Genomic DNA, 16,217 nt, shown 5'->3' on the forward strand with positions numbered 1-16,217 from the left:
TTTTCTAGTGTGGTAGGGGTTGAGGATAATTTTTATCTCATCTGCTGCTTTCATGACTTTGTAGGCCTTAATCGTAAGATTTATCTCCAAAGGGCAGAATCCCAACATTTGGACCCACTTGTCATAACACAGCTACTCTACCTCAGTTATTTTCAATGCCTTCTTTGCACCTTTTCTAGCTCTGCCATGTCCATAAGGTGTGCACATGTGCGATGTAAATTTTAAACAAAGGTACAAGATTGTTCTACCCTCAGTGCCCGTCCTGATGATATCCAACATTTTGGTGACTTTTTTGATATCATTGCGTACTAAGTCAATGATTCAGAGAACTGGCCAGGAGGACTCCAAAATCTCCTTCCTGAGTTTGGTTTCCATTTCAGTTCAGCATTGTGTAGGCAGAGTTTAGATTGTTTATCCCTAGGTGTATCACCCCACTTTTTTCTTTATGAAAGCTTATATGGCATCTTCTTATCTCCTCAGTTATGTGAGGCCCTTCTGGAGTCCCTCACTATTAACTGCAAGACCTGAGTATTACCCAGAAACTTCGAGATTTCTCTACAGCAGGTCACTGGTGAAGAGGGTGAACAAAAGGTCAGCCCTGATTCCAGTCCCAAGGCCACCTAACCACTGACTCATCTCCAAAAGTGACCATTAAGCTTTTGCTCTCTGCTATTTAAGCTACTTTCCAACCATAAAAGCTTTATACCAATCCTGCAGCAACCTATTTGAAAATCCAAATGTGTTACATATGCTGAGCTGTCCTAGAGTTCGGGAAAGTTAGTGACGCATAGTGTGAGCCAGTTACTTCAGTGCTGCAGAAACAGATTAACTCATGTAAGAAACACTTATCTCACATTTACACCATGAGTCATGCTATTTAATAGATTGCTGATATTAAAAGTATATTTAAAAAGAAACTTTGAAAGAAAATAAATACAAAATAGGAGGTTGGTTTTGTAGATTCTTCATCAATAAGAAACAAAAAGACATATTGCCTGCAAATTGTTCATATTTACCTTTTGTTTTTGTTAAATTGCAGATGGCGTTCATACTTTATTATATGGCGATCGTTGGCCATGCTTTGTCTATAACATCCCTATTAATTTCCTTGGCAATTTTCTTCTATTTCAAGTAAGTGCTTCTTACAGACACACCCTCTCTTCTTTCCCTGAGGGGTTTCAAATGGTAACCAAAGAAAAGCTCAGAAAGGGACATGGCAGGGAGAAAGAGCTCTTCCAAAATCCCTTTTATATATTCCTGGTAAAAAAGTCTCAGCACAGGGTCCTCTCACCAATGGAACATCTCCCAGTGGTGTGTAGCCAAGATCATGCTCTTACATTTATCAAGAGTGGTATAAAAGTGCAGCCCATAGGGAAATGGTGTAATGAGGGGTGCAGTAAGGCCCTTCATTTACCAGTTGCCTGAAAAACAGGAAAACCTTCATCTGATGCTGAAGGGCTGAGCTATTGACTTTAGTAGGTGCTTACGACACTCAGCAATAAGTGTGAATCTGTGTAGCCTTTCATCATCATTAAAAGGAAAAACAGTGATGGGCTGTGACAGAACTTTAAAGCAAACTAAACTGATAATCACAGAAAGCATTGAAGCTACTGTATGGCAACTTAAGTGGAGGATTAAAATCTTATCCCTTAGTGAACCTGCCTGCACACTATTTATTATAATGTGTCTGCAGTGAAGGAGCAGAGTGAGCACAGATTTGCTGTCAGGCATGTATATGAAGCTTCAGTCACAATCAGTAGCGAGGGGCTGTCTGAGAACAGCCTTTGGTTTTCAGCTCAGGGAAATGGTAAGCACTGGAAGACATCAAAGGCAATGGGGAAAATATTCAAGAATAAATATCCAGAGCTATAATGATTTGTATTAGCTAGCTCTTAAGCAATCTCTTTAAGTTATTTCACTTCTGTAATATTATCACAAACTACAAACTACCCAGGCTGATAGCACACTCATAAATCAGGGTTGCAATGTCTGTTCACAGATGCTTTGATGAAACAGAATGATACATCCGGTATAATGACCCAAATGTGTAGTATCTTATTGATTTGAGCAAAGGTGCGTCAGTTACTTGCAATCAGATAGCCAGAACATCAGTTCATAACCAGAGGTAGGGAAATGCTCCCCATCAGTATAGTACATATAGAGATAACTGGATTGTGAGATGCTGGGCTGTGGGATATCATCATTTTCATTATTTGAATTTCTGAGATGTGTGGTTTTGGCCACAAATACACACATGAAGATTTGTAGAATCCATCAGTACATAGCAAACACAAAATTCCAGCCTACACATGCACAGTAATTGAATAAATATGGGGATAAAAAGAAGCCCTTGCTGAACATCAGTCTCTAGTGCACAAGGAATGGGTACCTTGTTTCAAAAATCTGTACTGAAAGGTGCTCCACAAAACCCCAGATACCTTGTGCCAGTGCTTTAATCAGTTCTAGTGCCAGAGTCCCTGTATTTTTTAATCTAAATCTTACATGAGGCACCTCAGCCTATTTCTGGTCCCAATTTTGATCTATATGTACTACGTATCTATGGGTATGTACTACATATCTATGGATATGTTCAGGTTGTGTGCCTTTTCATAATATTCTTAGTAACATTATGCAAAGCTTCTCCCTGGTTACTTCATATGCTCCTGGTCCCTGAAAAGTTACACCATGGAGGAAGGTGTCCATGTAGGCTGGACAAGGGTATACTTATTAAACTGAGAGGCCAGAAGAAGGTGGCATAAATCTTAGGGTTATACAGTTAGATGTCTGTGCCTCAACTGTCAGACAGTAATGGTAGTAAAAGAACAAGTCCACAACATCATCACCACCAAGAGTGAGTCTAGCAAACATAAGAAAATGAAAAGTCTGGACTTTGCAGAGACTGTAAGTGTCTGTAAGATTACAGGCTTAAAATAGGTGGATCCAAAATACAGGTTGTGAATTCTGCTGATTTCCAGAGAGGCAGTTTGATGAATGACTGTGATAAGGTGCACTAATCAGATACAGAGATAGCTAGAAACGGATGTGTTCCCTTCCCATTGAGGTAAAGATAAAGAGCATAAAACCGCAGACACAGTAATGCCTTGAGAAAACTGGGAAGAGCACAATTTAATCTGATTTGGAATCTTATACTCAGGCTTCAGAGTTGTTTGGAATAGTAAAGACAGGATCTGGTTAAACCGGCTGCCCAAAATGAACCAAGAAGGTGATACCTTGCATCAAGCAAGGCAGGATGAGCCTGTCTGACTCACTCCTATCTCTGACTCATGGATAACGCACAATCCTGACCAGTCCCAGGATGCGCTGAAACACTCATCTTTGCAGCAGCCTTCCAGACAGCAATACCTCTCCTCCTCTCTTTCCTTCTCTGCTTTCCCTTCATGACTAAACCATGACACAAAGGTTACAGGAGGAAGGAGAGAAAGGAATTAAAATGAAGTACTGCAAAATGAGGAGAAAGCGGAAACCAATCCACGATCATAAGAAAGTGAGAATAAAGCTCTATTGGGAGCAGGGTTCATGTTGCCTTCAGTTGTTTTCTATCATCTGGCTATGACAGTGATAGATTATTTGACCTTCAATAGAAGGCAAGCTGTCAATCAGACAGTCAATCAGACAGCAAAAGATGGTTTCAGGGCCATATAATAGCCTTTGACTATAGAGGCGGCAACAGATAGCTTGCAGAGGTTGCTGTTTCCCACATGTAGGTCTTTCCTGACAGAGGTTCATTTTCCTTTCAGTTTTGGGTATCAGGGTTCATAATGATGAGAAATGTTGCAGTACTTTTGGAAGGGAATACAGAACCAGTAGTGATGAGCATCGCTAAACAATAATAACTCATAACAGCAGACAGAGTATTCATAAAATAGAGTCTCTAACAGTTACATGTATCATCACATTACTGCAATATTTTTGTAATTGCAAACTGAGATCTCATTATCTTATATGATAAAACACAAAATAAAAAGGGGACTTCTAGCTCCAAATCACTTCCAATTGAATTACTAAAACAAAGACATTTGTATAAACAGATAGGGAGTACAATACATCTAGATTTGCCAGAATAGTAGATGTTGTGAATGCACCTGCAGTCTCCAAGGCTTTTAAAAGGAGTTGAAGGACAATGGGTGGAAGGATTGTTGGGGGCTTTCCTCATGGGTAAGGGAGAGCATGGTAGAAAGCATGAAAATAATTTGAAAACTACACAACTGGGTAGGGGGTAGAAATAGCTGTCTGAGGGTGAAAATCTGTGTTCTCATTATTCATGAATGAAAAGAAAAGATGTATCAAAAGTGTAGATCTATGAAGAAAATAGTGCTAAAACCTCCTCGGAAGTCAAAATATCCTAGATGCAGTAGAGAAGTAGAGATAGGAACTGAAAAGTAGTGGTGACCCTGTGAGTATATAGCACTTATCTCTGTCAAAGGAAATGTAGAAGACATAGGATAAATGTGAAGCATAGAGGGACCATGAGAAACACAGGAGATTGAAACTCTGAGACACAATTGATAAAGACTCAAGAACCTCACAAGTTTTAAACCCTGATAACTGTCTTAGTGATGCCTTCTTCCATATTGATTAATAAAGTAGATTAGGGAGCATTAAGAAAGATGGGTGGTGTGTGAAAAGAAGCCTTCAAAAACACCACAAAGGAATACTTAGGAAATCAGGAGGAGGGCCAGGAGAGACCTAAGAGAGATTGGAGAAGGAGATTAAACAAAGAGGATGAATCAAGGGGTTTGAATTTACTAGAATGTTCTCCTCTTGGTGTTGACTGAGTCAAGCAGGTACTAATGTCATTTTGATGGCAAACACTGAAGATCAAATTAAAAAGTGCGGAGTAAAACTAAGAGAGGAAGGCAGGTAGGAAAGGAGCTTGGACAGCAGATGAAGACAACATGCAGTGAAGGACAGTCCAATTTAATAAGATTGGCAAAAGTCAAGGGGAGGAGTGAAGAAGGACAAGAATGTGAGCGAAGGCACATGTACCTGGCAGAGATTATCATAAAAGACTGTCTCTCTGTATTGGTTGCCATGTAGAGAGGCAGCTGGAGAGACAAGGGTCAGCATCTCTGTGTCCAGAAGCTGAAGAAACTGCTCTAAGTAACAGGGAAATTTTTATTTATTGGGAACAAGAACTGGCATCACACCAATCCTGTTCCCAGGACTGCAAGAGGAAGACAGAGGCAGATGGGCACATGACAGCATCCCAAGAAAAGTGGGATCAGTAGCATAGGCAAAGTATAGTGATGGAGAATGGGGAGGAAGGAAGAATGAGGACTGGATAAATACCACCAGAGCTTAGGAGCAGAAAAGGAAAGTTAACCTGGATTTGTGATGGGGGCAAATATAGATGGAATAATCACAAGAACACTGTGTAGGAAAAATAGCTCCAAAGCATGGTCTGTTTTGCCCAATAACCTTTCCTACAGTGGATCACACTGCAAGTGTGCCTAGCCCCATATCTGGTACTCAACAGTTGCCAATAGCTGATGCTAAAGTAAGAACATAAAATCAGGGCAAGTGTAAAAATATATTCTCATTCCTAGACCCATGAACCTGCATCTCATGGTCATCCTGAACCAAAGAAAGTGTCTTGGGAAATAAGGAGGTCAACAAAAGTGATGAGCATTGCAGGATGCTGATGACCATAACCAGAAACAACAGCCTCAAGCTGAAGGAAGAATTCCATCTCATAACTCAGAAAATGAGTGTGTGGAGAGCTAGAAATAAGTGGCAGGTGCTAAGCAATGAAAGAAATAAATAAACAAACAAGAAAAATAATCAGAAAAGAGTTCAACTGGTTAAATTAGCTCTCTGTTTTTAAAGAATGTGCATTCTGTGTTAGCCTCCATACGCAAAGCATCAGAAAGTCACAGCCTGTGCTTTGTTCCAGACTGAAAAAGACTCCTAGTGCAGAGGGGAAGCCTTGCCTTGGTGAGACAGTGATACTTGCTTTTGGCTGTTTTTTACCTACTGGTTTTGCCTGCTTGCTCTCAGTGATCACTGGATACAAACATCACAGCATTACCTAACAACACCATGATTGCCTTTCTGCAATCACCTCCTGTCAGCCCCAGGCTGTGCTCTGGGGCTTGGAGTGCTGTGCGGGTGTTGTTCTCTGCGTCCAGGGTAGCTGAGGAGGGGGCATGAGGATTTGGGCATTAATTAGAAAAGGGAGATGCTTCAGGTCTGAAACTGCAGGCATGATTTGTTTGCACAAGAATCCTGTGAAATTCCCTTGGGAAATTCTGCTACTCACAATAGCAGATATCCTACCCTACCCAAAATCAGCCATTTCGAAAACATTAGTGCTCCTTCTGAGCAAGAAAACAACTTCTTCTGATTTGAGATCTCAGCTGGAGTTAGAAACGTGCAGGATGACAACTCAAATCCCCCTGTAATTTAAGGGGACTCGTACCCAAACTTCCCATCCTGTCTCACCACTAATTTGCAAAGTAACAAATAATTTTAATCTGAATATCTGAGAAACTGAGTCTCCAGGAAAGAGTTACTTATAAACCACTATTCCTGGTGTTGATAACTTGTATCTTGTGCAGCTTAATTCTCAGAGTTCTGCTTCAACACTTAATATCTTGATTACCATGAAATAAAGAAAGGCGTCGAGGGCTGAGAAAGTAGCCGGATAGCTCTTTACACCATGGTCTAAAAAGCATCTGGTACTAAACAGGTGTAAAAACAAACCCAAAAATTTGTCAGAGGTTATGGCTGCAATGTAAGGCATGTATTTTCCAATTACGCCTTGCCAAAAGGCATTTTTGAGAGAATGTTGCCAGAAAGAGCTTGTTAAAGTGACATCAGAAGAGAAGCACTAATTTACGATGTGTGCTACATATTTTTCAGGAGCCTCAGCTGTCAAAGGATAACACTGCATAAGAATTTGTTTTTTTCTTATGTGCTGAACTCCGTGTTTACAATCGCCCACCTCATTGCTGTTGTGCCTAACCCAGGCCTTGTAAAAAGGGATCCTGTAAGTACTGCATGACTCCTCTCCATCTCAACACCCAAGTAAAATTACTATGGCCACTCTAAAACCAGACATTCCCATTCATCTGTCAATAATAGCTGTCTGGTAAAACATGTGCAGAGGCTGCAGATTCTGAGAATTTCACTCAATCCTGTTCAGATCTTTCCTCAAGCAATAAAAATATTTGAATTTGATACAAGTGAGAGAAGCCCCAGACTTGCTTCAGCCAGCCCATCCATACAAACGTGTCAGATGCCCACTGCTCTTGTGTCAGATCCCCATCACTCTCAGCACTAACTTCCTGATGTTTCCCAACAAAGCCCCAGAAAGAACAAATGCTCTTGGTGGTCACCTGTCCTTCCTCACAGGCACATACGTGGCGGGGCCAGGGGGCAGGAGTGGAGAAAGATACGACTATTTTCAAAATGCCTCCCCAAAATATCTTTTTGCTGCATTATTTTTCTTGGGAGGTGGTAAATCAGGGCAATAGCTTGCTTCACTGCTCTTAGATAGTGATACATATTGTACTGATCCCTCAGCTGATAAATATGTATAGCAGATCTCAGTCACCCATCTCTGATCTTGCTCTCTAACAGAGCCATCACATTGTGTTTGCCGTTGTTAACAGCAGCCCTGGCTGATGTGAAATTAAAACAAGCCTGGGAATCTCTCAAGTTATGTCACAACACTGATCAGCTTGTCTTCTCATAAAATTGTTCAATTACAGTTCAACCATTTATCCGCTTCTAATTTTATGAAAGCAATTAAACATTAGCACCCAAGATTATCTGATCAGGTGTGCGTCTCTCAAATGTGGCTGGTTAAGTAAGCTAATTAAAGCTTACCTGTTAAGTAAGCTAATTAAAGCGGGAAATACATAGACTAAAAAAAATCACCTGTTCCAAGGACCATCTGGAGACTAAAAAATAGAAGAGCAGAAGAATAATTAAAAAATCACACATTTTGTTTCTCCTTACTGCATAAGCACCATACAGAGGTAGCCTGTGCAAGAGATGCAATGAAAATACACTTTATATTTGAAGATAGAAAGCTGGCACATGATATCAGGCACCTAAATTGAAGTAAGATCATTACCTCAGGGTTAAGAATGATGCTTCCTGACAGCACAAGTAAATTATTAGAAGTGCTTTAAACTAAAAGTTGAAGCTGCAGCAAGGACTCTTGTGCTCTAAGATTTCATTTAAAAGCTGTACCTAGTGCCTTTGGGCTGAATCTTTATTTTGAATGAAATCTTGACCCCAGTGAAGCCAATGACAAAACTCTCAGAGACTTCGGTAAAGCCACGTAGCCAGTATGCTGAACATCACCCGATGAAAACCCCAACCTACGTTGCTAAGGCAACAGACACTATAGAAATGACATAAACGGTTACCTTTGAAGACTGTGGAGCTCCAGAGCAGTGGAGAGGTTCATGTATGCAGTAATCTTTCAGGTCTCAGGCCAGGCTATGAAGAGGACCCTTAGTGCTGAGTACAGCCACAGAAATCACCCAGGCTGGTGCCCTTCCACTGATGTTACTGAATATGGCCATGTTACTAAACCTCACCTCAGCTATTTAGCTAAGCACATGCTTGGATGAACAAAGCCCTTGTTTCTACTTTCTTCTTCAGAATAGAATTTGCATGTCTTTGACTTGGCAGTGAACTGCTGTTTAGAGGCAAGGTACAAAGCTTGGTGCCAAAAGACCTGAGGCCTCCCGTTTTTGTTCTGCTGTCAAGTATGGGATGAGGGTACATTCACTGCTTGATCTTGCCTCACTTTCTAAATTTCCCTTCCTTAAAAAAAAAAAAAAATAGAAAAAAAGAAAGTGAGGTGACCTGTTCGAAGTGTCTCAATATTACTAGAAAGTGTATTCTGTTATTTTAGTACCATAATAGACCTGTAATACATGATTGGGAAAAGAAAATGAACTGCCAGGGACAGGCTTTTAACACATGATGAAAATGCATAGGGGCTCCATATGAGTATATGACAACTTAGAGGATTTATGTTAAAACTTTACTTATTCCATCAGGTAAATTCCAATAATATTTTTATTTTAATGCTGACTAGAAGAGCAAATGAAGGCTTTATAGCTTGTTTTTGTTTTTTTTTTTTTGTCTCTACTACACCCTCTGTTTTATTAAGTCTGATTTAGGATGACTACTTCTACCTTCCTTCCTATAGTTTTCTGCATTTATCCCCTTTCCTTCTGTGCAACTCCTGAGCTTTACAGGCTCATGTATGTGTGTGGCTCCTACCTGTGACCTATACAGAAACACTGAAGTGTGTAGAAGGAATTTTAAATAGTCACAGACACCCTGTATGTAATGATCATATACAGAGATGCACTTGGTAGCATTTATTCTGCAAACTAATAAATGTGTTTCAACCCCAATAGATCCTGCACTTTTTTTTCCTGCCTAAAGTTTCACAATAGATTTTAAATATGCAACACCATGGGAAAAATGCTTACAGTGAATACATATTTATGAAGATATCAACAAATCCATATAATTCTGAAACAAGAAAGAAAGTTCTGTTAAATAACAAAGAGAAAAGACAGGAGGATCAAAATAGGAAATTCATCCCTAACACCAAGACACGTACATTCTCCCTGTATCCAGATAAAAAAGATTTGAGACAACTCAAAGCATCATTTACATGAGGAGAGGTTGTACTGCATCCTTACTTGCGTATAGTTTGCTGCACAGAGATAAACCCTTTGATCATCATTCTGATCATGTAAAATGGTAAGTCAAGCCACTTTATCAATAGATCTTAATTTTCTTCTTTTACCTCATTTTTTTCCTGGTTATATAATTTTCTCTCTCTTTTTCTTTCTGATTTGTCTGGATCTCAAATGATGGAAGCAAAAGATGTGAACTCATGACCATACAAGAACCAAAGAAGCAATGAAAAAGGTTCAGGATCACTTGAACAAAATAAACAGGACACATGTATGAACACTTATTTACATACAATGAAAAATGTAATGTGAGCTAATTTTTTAAATGTTGTATCTAAAGTAGCAACTGCATTAATTACACTGTTACTGGAACATATTTTATAGGAAGTCATATCTTCTATCACCTTATTAAATGAGACTGACCCGTAGAAGAAGGGTAATCTGTGAACAGCATATTATATTCTCCATTAAAAACCCTGAAAATATAAATAAAACCTTTGCTGCCTGATCTTTTAATATAGTCTTTCACATCAGATCTGTATTTCTCATTTTTCTTATTCCACAAGCCTAGTAATTTTAAGAGTAAATAGCGATGGGGGTAAAGGAAGATACAGCTAATGACTGGAGGGACAGTTCTTACTAATGAGAAACTGAATAATTGATCAGCTCCATGGCCACTAATATAAATACATTTGTAGATAAGACTATTTGGTCACAAATCAGTAGTGGCTCAGTAATTGGAAACTCGTCCAGAAAAGCTTTAAGAGATCGTACTGCATTTTTAATCACTTTCTTGTTCTGGTGGAGATATCTGTTCTCTTCTTTCTCCAGGCTGTTCTGTAGCACCTTCACTTTTCATGTAGAAGATTCACCCTTGCTTCTGGCACTATGTGGAGCAAAAGTTGTGGGCTCTCATGCTTAGCCATGGTATATCAGAGAGTAAGGACCCAGCATCTGTTCAGGCATGCTCCAATTTAATTGTCAAGTCCCAGCTTTCTGCCACACAGCTTATTTGTGCCTAAATGTGTAAATAATCTGTTCCCCCTCTTGCATGGGTACAGCAACAGAGCCAGTAAGGGACAACCCAAAGCAACCCGTGTTTCATTACAAGCACAGTGGTTTCATTTTCTCAGCAAGGAGGGACTGAGTGTGGGCTAGGCTGAGCCTGGAGCGGTTCTTTCCACTAGCAGTATCTGTAACTCAGCTCTTTTTGAGGTGGAAAGTATCTTGGACATGGGGTGTGATATGCTGAAGCCTGTTCTGGCCTCCTTTTATAGATGTAAATATTCTTTAAAGGTCCTGAGCTAGTTTACCACACTAGCTGATGGTGCAGCATGCCTCCTCTGTCTCCAACAGGACAGGGAGCACGTAGTCCTTTCCTCTTCCCAAGCATTTTGCTGAAGTTCCTATCACTGTGAGTATGAGGTGGGATGACAAAATGCTCTCAGTTTATCTGTACTGCCCAAATCCCAGCAAACCTTCAGGAGAAACCACTAAGCTGCCTCCCACTCAGCGTTATTAGTGAGACCAAAAGAAAGAGAGAAGGAAAGCACAAAAGCTGGTGTCCACTAGAATTACAATCTTTAAAGCAATGCCATGATAGTAGTGATATTAAAAAAATTCTTTTCCCTCATAGACACTAGAACACTATAAATAATCTCACCATTGACTAATTAAAGTGAAAATCATGCCTGCCCAAGTATATTAGGTGTTACTCCCTACCAGAGGAAAAAAGTAGAAATAAAATGTTGAGTTGTGTGGAAAGATGAGGAGTGTATAAAGGGTAGTTACTGTGATTTATCAGATTATGATACTGGTGACTTCCCCTGTTCTCAAAGGAATAAGAAGGGAATGAGAGCCTGGAAAACAAAGGGGGTTCATGGTATTTCAAGAACGGTGTTAATTTTAGATCTTTTTACCATATCAATGTTACCTTCCTCATCTCTTGTTTTTTATTCCTTCTCATGTATCCTGGCAGAGACTGGTAGGGATTAAAACATATTTTTCTCAAATGAGAGGCCAATAGCTGATAACAGTGAAGATAAATGGCAAAAGCGCTGCCTCATGTGACTTGTGTTTGCCTCAGCAGTCCCAGCAGCTCCCACAGTGCTGCCTCCGCTGGAAGCAGCAAAGGTGGAGCTCCACAAAGAAGTGCACTTTGATCATCTGAGTTGTTTCATGTATTATGCTTGGGATAGAGCTTCAGAGCCTCCATTCTTGTTAAATTAATCAGATTCTTTGTTAATGTAACTATTTCCAGAGCTTGCCTTTCACTCTCAAAGCATCTCCAAAGTTATTCATCTTACTGCATTTGTTCCTCCATCCTGTTTCCACCAGATTACTTACAAGGGCCTCCACAGTGAGTTTAGCCACCAAGAGATGACACAAAGCTATTCTAGAGTTTTGTCTAGATGCAAAAGTAATCAAAGACCAAACTTCTAACAGGGAATTACTTGCCAATACTTAGCAGCCATGCCTCCTGAGAGTATCTCCTATCCTGGAAGATGGTTGATGTTCTCCTGAAAGCTGTCAGCACCTTGCCTAGGAGTCCTTAGTCTAATCAAGAGCCCAACTGGCTGTTTAAAACATTGAACTTTCGCTACCTCAGATGAGGCTTGGTGAGACTGGGTCTAGTGTGCATCTGTGAATTCACAAATTGTGTAATTTTGTACATTTGCAGATTATATTTGTACATTGACTTCACTAGTACAAACTGACTCAGCAAAGTTAACCCAAGAGAGTAAAAGGCTTTTGTGTAAGTCGAAGAGGGTCAAAGTCAGCCTCCAGTTGCATCCATGCCAAGCTCTATTGAAGTCAAAGGTTTTCCATCAGTTTTGTGTCTCACCACACCACATTGAGTGATGAAGTTCTGACCTTTTTTTGTTCACTTCCAGAGTAAAACATGGAGTAAAAGTTCTTGGTTTGGGTGAGCGAACTGAATCTTTTAATTCGTCATTTACAAGCAAAGGACTGAGGTTGTGCTTTATATTTTGCAGATGCCCCAGAATACTTTTTGCCATCTACAAAGGGATACCCAGATCCCATTAGTTTTCCTTCGCCTGAGGAAGTTCATGAAGACAAGCTCACCTCTCCCAGCCCTCCCATTTCCCCTGTAACAGCTACGCATCTTGTCATTAGTTATCACCAGTAAAGCAGAGAAGGGTGCATGTCTGAGTGATACAAGTTCTTTTCTGACATAGTAAATGGTATACCAGGATAGGGGAGTCACAAACTATCTTTTGAAATAGGAATGGGTAGTCACTAACATTCTTCTAAGTTCCATTTAATTTTTGTGTTGTTTTTTTTTTGGTTGGTTGGTTGGTTGGTTGGTTTTTTAAGCGCAAAAAGAACATCACTGGTAATTGGGAAATCAATAAAAAAAGAGGGAGGACAGTAAGGTTTGGCTCTAATGCTCACATTTGGAGAGAAGCTGTCCCAGCTAAGGAGCATTTCTGAACTGGACTACAAAGCACCATATGTCATTTTCTGAGGTTCATAGGTGCTGTGGTAGAGCCTGAGATGTGCAAGTAAGTACAGGGGGCTCACCTCAGGAGTTGTCAGGGAAAAGAAATTTCTGCTCTGTCTGCCTCTTCCCTCATTGACAAGACAGAACTGACACATGGAGAGGACAGTCACTCCTCCTGCATTTCTGTTTCTCCAGTCTCAGAAGAATTGCACTTCTGAGTGTATAATTCTTTGCTTCCTAACAGCATTTGCTGTCCAGCCTTGCTAAGCTACGGGGACACAGAAAATGGAGCGATAATGTGCAGGATACACAGGGGCAGGATCTCCTGATTGACAACTCTGACACCCAGACATGGCCAGTGTGGGATCATTGACAGTGTCCAGTGCCTGGGAGCAAATCCAGGTTTCCCTCCAGGGGAGTGTGACCCTCCTTGACTGTGACTTTGGTTCAGGAACATGTGTTCACCTTCAAGAGGATGAGGTGTTTTTATGCTTTATGCTGGTGAATCATTTATGAATGAAGTTTCTGACAGCAGTAAGCTCATGGGCAGTGCCAGGACTGTGCTGCACCAGCTTCACCCTCATTGAAATCACTGGGTTCCACTGGTGCAACACTGCAGTAATGCGGATGTAAATCAGAATCTCTCCTTCCATCCTAGGAAATATCAACTCTTCCCTTTCCCATGAAGTTCCCCGAGATTAATGCAGACTAAGGGACATTGTGAATTCAGAACCAGCCAATATTCAAAGAATTATCACAAATTTTCAGTCTTGAATAATATCTGCATTCATTTAAAGACACATCTGTCAGTTTACTCCATCATTTTCCCCAATGTCTTTCTATTCTTGTTTATATTCTCAAAAATCTCAGAGTAATGAGAGAAAGAAGCACCATATAAACCTGGTGGTGTCAGATGCACTGATCTGATGTGGCATGCCATGCTCAGGATATGAAGTATGGATGATTAAAGGACACTTCTGTGAAGAGTATTTGTGGTTTATGTGGAACAACTGAATCTAGGCTGCGAAGAAGTCAGTCAGTCATCATCTCTGAGAAAGATCTGTGCTTTTTCAACAATGTTATTATGGTTCCTTTCTCAATGGGAAGGCACCATCCAGTTAACAGTTGCCATCAGGAGGTGAAAAAAAGACATTTAAGAGTCTCAGAGTAAGTATTTATTTTGGGACAGACTCCTTCATCTTACTTTCCTCAGAAATTATTATTCTGTCTGCATTTCAGTTGCTTGCTCTTCTTTTAAAGCAGCATCTATTAGTAGGCTCAGGTTTCTCAAAAGTGTTGCAGCATCACAAAGGGAGGGATGATAGCTTTTGTGTAGCCCAGTCCCAAGGAATTCCAGGTCAAAATAACCCAGGCTCTATTGGATCCTGTGGATGGTACTTCAGCAGTGTAATCCTTATACACTGTCTCTTATTTAGAAGGCCATTTTCTTCAGAAATGTGATTCCAGAAAGGACCTCATACTGCCAAATGCATTTTGGTCCTGAAGCTGAAAGTATTGGGCCCTGAGGCTTGTTACCAGGTTTTCAGGCTGCATTTTTTCTGCTCAGGTGAGCATCATACCTGCACTCTCAGCCACAGCAAGGATGGAGGCACACAGCACACAGGCCAAACTGCAGTCTCTGTGAAAAGTCTGATTTAACCTGTCATGCTGCTTAATCATTGTGCACCTGCACCATTTCTGGGCCCTGAAGCTCTGCCATTGAGGCAGTGAGAAGTGAGCACTCGTGGGACAGTTGTTTGCAAAATCAGCAAAACCTTAGCTTCCCTGGTCTTGCTGTCATCAACTGCAGTTCTCCTGTCTGGCCACAGAGGCCATTTGCAGCCACTGGGGCTTTTATATGAGGTTGTCTTAGCAAAGCACGCGCTGTCTCTGTGTGCAAAATGAGTGAATCCTGATTTGCTAAAATTCATGACATGCCATCAGAACTGCTGCTCAAGAAAGGTGTACTGCTGCAGCAGCTCCTGAAAGACTGTTAGTCATTCATGGTGTGGAGTGGGGCTTGACTGAGTCCTGACACTAATTCAATTCTCCATGCTTTACTGAGGTTTTTTATAATTTTTCCCATTGCTTTTCCTCAAGAGATGGGACAGGTTTGTAATTACAAAGTGCAGATGACCTAAAAATGTAGGGTGGGACCCAGGTGACCATAAATTTCTGTCAGTTGCATCTGAGAGACTGAAAGGTGAATAGATGATGCATCATATAGATCCTAAAAATGCAGGCATGGAAATATGTCAAGTAACGTCATCTTCTTAAATGTCAGATCAACAAGTACAAATGCTAACCTTTGCCTTTTTGGTGGGTTCTGTGCTACACTGGATAGAACTGCTCCTGTACTTTCCACATGAGGCCTTGCACATGAACAGTACATTTAAAGCAGCTTAGGCTTTGATATTTTTTAGGTAATATAAAGCAATTATGTTTAGAAACTTTGCTGCTCTAGATACAACTACCAGTTCAGGATAGTTCAGATTAAACTTGAGGTTCCTCTCCAAGTTTTCTTTAGCTTGTCTTTAAAAGGACCTTCCTGGAAAGTAGATTTTTCAAAATCCCTCAAAAGATGTACATCTCCAAAAGGAATTCCCCTGAGAAGGGCAGTACCATAACATTTCCAAAACACAATATTCTCCCGAGTACCATGCTGCTATAGCTACTTTCCTCACTGGGATTTTTCTGATTAAATGGCAGTGCTGCCAGTGCAGGCAGCTGTGTCTGAATACAGGAGACCATTCCCCTTCCTCTGATGCAGGTAGCTAAAACAGGCCAGGTAAATAAAATGCAGTGCTCATTCCTCTCCAGGGACTCCTTTAGTCTATGCATCTATACCATGAAGTCAGACATCCAGGTTAGGCGAGATGAATGACATCTATGTTATTTCATTGCCCTTTGGTAACGGCGGTGCAGATCTGTATTATTGCCTATTTTCAGTCATGACCCAACCACTCTGCTTCTCTTTAAGGTATTTAAGACCAAACAAAAGTAGCCTGAAACAGAAGATAAATAAATGAAAGGGTATCAAAGTGTCTTTACAGATG

General features: G+C 40.5%; 1 protein-coding gene across 1 annotated transcript in view; it reads left to right on the forward strand.

The window, feature by feature from the left end:
- Window positions 1–16,217, forward strand: part of CALCR (calcitonin receptor) — a 71,515-nt gene that overhangs the window by 25,415 nt on the left and 29,883 nt on the right. Inside the window, exons 5-6 of the mRNA XM_080340066.1 lie at window positions 1,040–1,131; window positions 6,883–7,009. Coding sequence (XP_080196192.1) covers window positions 1,040–1,131; window positions 6,883–7,009 — 219 coding nt within the window. The remainder of the gene's footprint in view (window positions 1–1,039; window positions 1,132–6,882; window positions 7,010–16,217) is intronic.

The sequence above is a fragment of the Nesoenas mayeri genome, assembly GCF_963082525.1.
Source record: "Nesoenas mayeri genome assembly, chromosome: 2".
Classification (NCBI taxonomy): Eukaryota; Metazoa; Chordata; class Aves; order Columbiformes; family Columbidae; genus Nesoenas; species Nesoenas mayeri.